We start from the raw sequence: 7,501 nt of genomic DNA on the forward strand, positions 1-7,501 counted from the left end.
AATTCATGTGAATATGACTGAAAAATTTCATTTTTTCTGAAAAGGTGGTGTCTATTTACTTGTGACCACGCTGTGTATATTGTTAAAAACACATCTTAGAATGGCCGTAATTCTTTTCAATTCTCCCACAAAGATATTGGAAGAATGTATTTTTGTTTAACGCGTTAAAACTCGTTTTTTTTCTACTAGTTTTTAATGTTTTTCTTGAATAATTCAACATTGAATAATATCATATTTGTGAAACTTTAAACAGACCGAAGATTGAAACTTATATTTGGAATAACGTGATTTTATTCGCCGAAACTTACAGAGCCTGTAGGAGCCCCCTCCCCAGTGGCGCAGCGGTATGTCTACGGACTTACAACGCTAGAAACCGGGTTTCGATACCCGTGGTGGGCAGAGCACAGATAGCCCATTGTTTTAGCTTTGTACATAAATTCAAACAAACAAACCTGTAGGAGGGGTTATAAGCATCCACCATCCCATCGTCATTAAATCGACAAACATTTTACAAATCCATAAAACATGAAGAGCATGACATGGTTACGAAATAAGTAATTATGGTTATGTTGTATGAGTATTGTACGGCTCTATTAAAGGGCGAACATTTTTTAAGCCAATGAGTATTGTACGACTCTAAAAAAGGGCGAACATTTTTTAAGCCAAATTTTTACTTATTTTTTTTTAATTACAGTCAATGATTTATAGTAAGAACTTTCATTGCGTTTGGATTTTCCTTTTCGTGGTTGAGTCTTTTTCACGTGCAGAGGAAGACATTACCGTACGGAAAAAACGACGAATAATAAAATCGGCTATTTCGAACGAAGGAACTAAAATTACTGTTGATAGCGTAGTTGCAGTGGCGTCAGTCGCCTATTTTCTTCGGGAAATTGGATACGTGTCCCATGAAGGAGTATTTTCACGACACCAAAGTTCTTGAATTTGTTGTTAAACTATTCTGCATGAACATGAACGATTGGAAGTTGCATTTTCAAAACTGTCACAGATTCCTCATAAATATATATCCAAAAAATGTAAATTACAAAAACATGAGTAATTATGTCAATTATTCTTTTTTTGTGTGTGTGTGTACATTTTTATATAATGACGTCAATGTACAGTGGAGGGCGTGTGGAAAAGTTAAGATGTGTGGTCTAAGATTGACCTTGACGTCCACCACCAAAGATTTTTTCAGTATAAATTGTGATGTCAGCTAATAGTGTATAATCATGGTCATCAGATAAATCACGGTCGACGTATAGGACAGTGGTCCACAATTATTTTCCACACCAGGCTACTTTAGACGAGTGGTTCTCAAAGTGTGGTCCGCGGGTTGGTCCAAAATGCAAGTCACATCAAAAGCGAGGCCATTCATTCTAATAACTGTGAAGAGTTTTTTGTGTTTTTTCGGAGACAAGCGAAAGCGGGTGGGGTAAGTAGGACCGGTAGGTGATTTCCAAGGTCTTTTGGTGCGCCGAAGTCATTCGAGAACCAAAAAGTTTGAGAACCATTGCTTTAAATGATAGCAATAAACCCGAGAACCAATAGTTTGAGAACCATTGATTTAGATGAAGGCAATAAACCCGAGGACCAATAGAGTTTGAGAACCATTGCTTTAGATGAAGGCAATAAACCCGAGGACCAATAGAGTTTGAGAACCATTGCTTTAAATGATGGCAATAAACCCGAGAACCAATAGAGTTTTCCTTACTTTCTTAATATCTATTGTGGTCCACTGATTAGGAAGTAGTTGAAAGGGCGGGCATCACGGGGCCTGAAACATTGTTCTTGTTAAGTGTGGTGATCCCTCAGTAGTACTCCGAAAAGATGAAAATTATGCCATGAACTTGTGTCAGAACATGAAAAGATTGATTAGTCATTTAAAAAATTTGAAATGTATTCAGTTCATGTGATTATTGTTTTTTTACTACGACTTTGACAATTCATGCAACCCAAAGGCAAAGTGTTAAATTTTAACATTTTTATTATGAGACGTCTACCTTAAAAATTCTGTCATCTTATTTGCGTCGTTTAATTTAGTTTTTTGGATTTATTTGTTTTCAAAGTATTTGGCGAAGAAAGCAACAAGGTAAGTTTAGGTAAACACTCTAAACAGTCAACAAAAGTAATCTACTGTTTGCGCCAAAGTGTCTGTTGGAAATCAGTTGATAGATGAAAATACAAGTTTTACTGAAACTTTCCATGCATCTTTTGTTAGTTTAGCATCCCCAGTCATGTACTTTAGGACTGATAAATGGTTCTGTCTTTATGTAACTTTCATATTAAAATAGTCTTGAATATTCCAGGTGTAATAATTAATTTCCTCAACAGATGGCACTACTGACTTAAATAAGTAGTACTATGCTCATATTAAATGTGCAGGTATGTTCTTCGAAATAAATTATCGTATCCTTATTGAATATTATTTACAACAAGCTATGATGTTTTGCAAAATTCCTACAAACTAAAATACAGTGATAGTAATAAAACATATTTCACAATCCACAACCTCAAAGTAAAGGTTTTGCAAAATACATTAGGTGTATACATGTTTATAGTTTTTTGGACTAAAAATTGTCAAAAAGCCGTTTATGATATTAAGATATTCAAATTCAAGTCTCGGTAACGTGCACGCAAGCACTGAGGTTTACGGTGCTCGAGGACATGCAAGTCTTTCCTTTCCTAATGATCTCATCATTGTTAAAAACTGCCCGCGGGAAGGTCGCGGACTAGCGTCCATGTTTCGTTTGGTCTCAATGCAGTTGGTTGATCACAAACCAAGCACAGCCTGACGTAACGCAAGCTTATTTAATAATAGGTGTATGTAGGTGGCATTGGCCCTTTTTATTTTTGAAATAGAGGAATAAAACGTTTCCAAGGTTAGCCAAAATGGTATAAAATCGGTCGTGATTATATAAGTTAACGCAGACAGGAAGCCATAATGTGTAGTTTTCCAAAGAACAATATATCAAGGCATGGATATGATTAACATGATGAATGATTACATTAACCATAACAACCATATTCATGGTTGTTTTTTTTTTTGCAATTTCCCTGGAGATAGGAGGAAAATCAGAGGTTAAGCAGTGACAACAAAAAATTGGTTTTTATTAGTCATAACTTGGCGAACCCGAGTTAGAGTAATCGCCCTGGTGTGTCTGTGTGTTTTATTCTAGCTAACCAAGTAGAAATAAAAACAATTAAGCTAGGCCTAACATTAGTTCAAGATATTAAAGTAGTCTCTCTTGATTTTTTGTGTTTATTTAACTCAGGACTCTGAAGTCGAGTAAAAAACACCTTATACTATTTCACATTTACTTATGAAAAAAATAATAATATAAATATTTATGTGGAACAGGATTCCTTGTATTCATTTCCACAATGCGTGGATTATAAGGTCACAAAATAAAGGTTTTACCTTTCTATTCCTTTTTCGAGGTATAATTTAGCTAAAAGCTAGAACTTTAATAAGGACACCCGCAAATGGTAATTACCCCTTTTACATTAAGTATAAAAATAATGTCAGAATTGTGCGCACAACAATGAGGCCTAATTCCTAATTTTAAAATAGAGTAGACCTATTTAACACGGTACTACGATTGTAATAATGATAATGGTATTGAGGTAAACTCAATAAAAGTAGCCATGAGAAAACATAATAACGTACGTGGGTAGTTGAGAACTGTAGATTTATAACTTGTGCGTGATTAAAAAATGTATATTGTTGTAAATCATACGGGTAGATTTTTTTTTGTTTATTTTTCTTTATATTCATTCCAGTAAATACATGTATATATTTAGTTGTTTTTTTTGTTTTTTTTTTTTGCTTTTCAGGCATTGTATAATGTGTCCACAGCACGGGCTGTCGTCACCCCTGATCATCTCCTGGAGTCTCTTCGAAATGCACTTTTACGTAAAGGAATCGTGTGTAAACAGAAAGAGTAAGTTCTATGTTCTAAAGTTCCCTCCCCTAGATTTTACATATTATTGCTTTGTTGAGTGTAAACAGAAAGAGCAAGTTCTATATTCTATAAGTTCCTCCCCTCCCCACATTTTTCATATTATGCTTTGTTGAACAGGAATAAGAATGACAATAAACGAATTTTAACTGTCGTAATCAACTAGCTTTTCGCTCATGCTGAAAAATCCTGACTGAGAAATAGTTAATAAGCGGTAATGAAATCGAATTTAAGTTATAAATTACTTTGATTATTATTATTTTTGAAAATTGTGATGTCCAGCAACAGAAAATGATCATTCAATAAAATTGCCGTACAGAAAGCCACATAAAACATGAAAAAACTTTTCACCTCATTAGCGATTGAATACCTGATAGGAAATACCACAGTTTGAGTCAGTATATCTGTTTCTAGCGTGATTCTTGCATGACTTAAGCTAAATTACTAGTGTTCACTCGCCTTGATAACCAAGTCTTCTGTGTGAGACGTGTGGAACATGTTGGCGTCTGGAAGGTTTTTGCACATTCTTGGAAAAACTTGGCTGTCTGATGTCTTGCATACAATTCTCAAGGACGAAAGAGAAATAGAATTGCTTACAGTGAAGGAAAGCTGTAAGGAAAAAAAAATACCAAAAGGGATTGTTTGGTGACTTAGCAGAATCTACGCTGTAATAGGAGTACATCGGCCGTTGGCTTCCAAGTACGTTAAAGGAGGCTTAATCTTTGAATACTTTAAAACTTACTTCTTTACTGAATATAAACGTTTATTTAAGAAAGGGAATCAGTCGTGTAAAGTAACTTGTTCTTTTAGATTCTGTAATCTGAGCGAAATAATTGTGGTTCGAGAAACTACCATATCACAACTTTTTGTTATTTGTATAGTAAATATTTGTTTCTTGTATTGAATCATTGAATACATCCCCCTACTAGGTTATCTATAATGGATTTTACCTACGTAAAAACCTACTTAGGTGCGAATATACGATATTTACAAAGTCGCCAGGTAACTACTTTGATATTTCGTGGTTCAACAGAGCGAAGTAATTATGGTCTGAAGTTTTCATTACTCTTTTATACCCAAATTACACGCTAAAGTGGTGTTAACTAGGTAGAAATGTGAGGAAAAGTTTAATTATGAATGTGTCTTACGCGTGTTTATGTGTCTAGAAAAGCTAGAATTTTGCCTGGAAAGTCAGGGAAACGTTTTGGGAAAAAATGTGGTTATCCTGTACAAATTTGTAATTAAAATTTGTGTGAGTGTGGTTTAAATGTTAACGATTTAAAGCACTTAAGAGATGTAATATAGAAATAGACGGCTACAGTTAACTACTTGTTAATATATTTATTTTACCAAAGGTTAACTCGCAACACGGGCTCGGTCGATTTGACCGACCACTTTACCTCTTTTTACTCGTTCAAAGTCTTTATAGATTTGATACTTTTAATATAGTATGTATATCTTAACACCCTGGCAGTTTTAACTACTTTCCATTTCCCAGATATATAGATAATAGCCAGGAGTTCAAGTCAAACTAACGTTGTTAAGACGATAGGAATTTAAAGTTTACACGTTAAAATTAAAACAACATTATCCAATAATAAATAAACTAGAAATCAATACAAGTTACAGAGAAAGCAAACTTTCAAACTGTAGATTAATTATTATTTTAATGAGAAATGATTAAATAGTAAAAGCTCCAAATTTCGAGAGAAACCAAAGTGAAAGAACAGAGCGTATTGTTTCTGAAAAATAAAACTATTTGTTAACGAAATTTAGCCTCGGTAAATCGCCAAAGGTGTCTAGGCAACAGTCGTATCAACAACTGACATCTGGTATTAAAGTTATCAAATACATACAATTATGATGAACATAGAATATAAATCGATTGCTTCGATATAATAAACATAAATAAAATACAACTTTAGGTATTATGTAGAGAAAAATTAAAGGAATATTTCATTCTTCAAATAACATATTGTAAAATTATACATAGATACTGTGTTTGTGTAAGTTTCTAAATATTGTTATTGATTTAAAATTACAAAGAACGTTGAGTAGTTTGGTTAGCAGAAAGAGTGATTGTTAAATCGTGGGCTGAACAAGAGTGTAGGTTTTATAAAACCTGATGTTACGAAACTGTTATTGTTTTACATTTTTTAAAAGGAACCACGTACAAAAGTGTTACAATTCATATTATTGGCGGAAATGATTATATTGAAATGTTTATTCGTTTGTATCTAAACAAACTTTTCAAAATGTGTGCGAGGTTAAGGAATGTTATTATAAAGTTATTATTTCAAATAAAACCTTATATAGAAAAAATTCGACTTACATATCGATCAAAATGGTGTAGTAAAAATGGTATTCTTGCATTTATATCATTTAAGAGCCCCCTGTACGTTTGCGGACTTACAACGCTAGAAACCGGGTTTCGATACCAGTGGTGGGCAGAGCACAGATAGCCCATTGCGTAGCTTTGTGCTTAACTTCAAAACAAACGAATAAATCATTTAAGATTTCTTTCAGTGATTGTATTTGAACAAATAAAATTTCTGATTTTCAAATTGATAAACAATCTAAAAAAGTCGTAATTACCCGTGCAGAAAAAGAACAAATGTTACTTTATTTAAAAAAAAAAAGAAGTATGTATGTATGATGCAAAACTTACTTCAAGCTAAATTTGCGTCTGTTTGTTCGTATCTTTTAGCCTTTATAATAGTAGGCCTGTAAAGATCTGATCAAAAATACCTTAGGTGTGAAAAAAAAAAACGTTGCGGCCAAAAAATTGTAATCAGTGTGCAACTTAAAGGAATGAAATCAAAATTAGCGGCCAAACTGGTAATCAGTGTGCAACTTAAAGGAATGAAACCAAAATTAGCAGGCCAAACTGGTAATCAGTGTGCAACTTAAAGGAATAAAATCCAAATTAGTGGCCAAACTGGTAGTTACACTTATAGCATTGATAAGGAAATACAGAAAATATTCATTTATTAGTTAGCCAAGCCGCGGTTTTTGTTCAACTTGGGACATGATGGTGGGTAAAATGAAATACAATCGGTGCATCATTATTTATGCTAATTGCTTAAGCTAATATCACGTTACGCTAAACACTTAGGAGAATGTCATAAAATTTAGTAAATTTGTGCTGAAAAGTTGACAATGAATAATCAATAATAACCGTTCACTCATATTATTATTTTGAACACTTGAGCTAGAAACTGCTAATCTAGTTTGCTTGGCCTAACCAAAACTTATGTATATGCACGTCCTTTCACCTTATAGTTTTGCTGCTCTAAGTCAGTCGTCTTTAATGCGAATGAGGTGAAGACGTAGTAACAATTTCAGACCCATAGATCACGTGACTTTTTTGCGTAGGAGTGCGCAAAAATGTTCGGCAAATTTGAGTTGTTGTTTTTTTTAAATAACTTTGCACATGTGGCGTATATTTACACCAAATGAGACATCTAATTGTAGGCTGTGAAGGTCTATCAGTGTACCAAATTTTAAAAAAATCCATGAAAGCTAAGTTTTTTTTTTTTTTT

At 33.5% G+C, this 7,501-nt stretch overlaps 1 protein-coding gene across 1 annotated transcript in view; it reads left to right on the forward strand.

The window, feature by feature from the left end:
- The window catches only part of LOC111086271 (maternal embryonic leucine zipper kinase-like), a gene marked incomplete at its 5' end in the record, with an annotated part of 35,972 nt that overhangs the window by 2,377 nt on the left and 26,094 nt on the right, over positions 1-7,501 (forward strand). The window contains one exon of the mRNA XM_022388463.1: positions 3,835-3,941. Coding sequence (XP_022244171.1) covers positions 3,835-3,941 — 107 coding nt within the window. The remainder of the gene's footprint in view (positions 1-3,834; positions 3,942-7,501) is intronic.

Source organism: Limulus polyphemus, unplaced genomic scaffold (genome assembly GCF_000517525.1).
Source record: "Limulus polyphemus unplaced genomic scaffold, Limulus_polyphemus-2.1.2 Scaffold971, whole genome shotgun sequence".
NCBI lineage: Eukaryota > Metazoa > Arthropoda > Merostomata > Xiphosura > Limulidae > Limulus > Limulus polyphemus.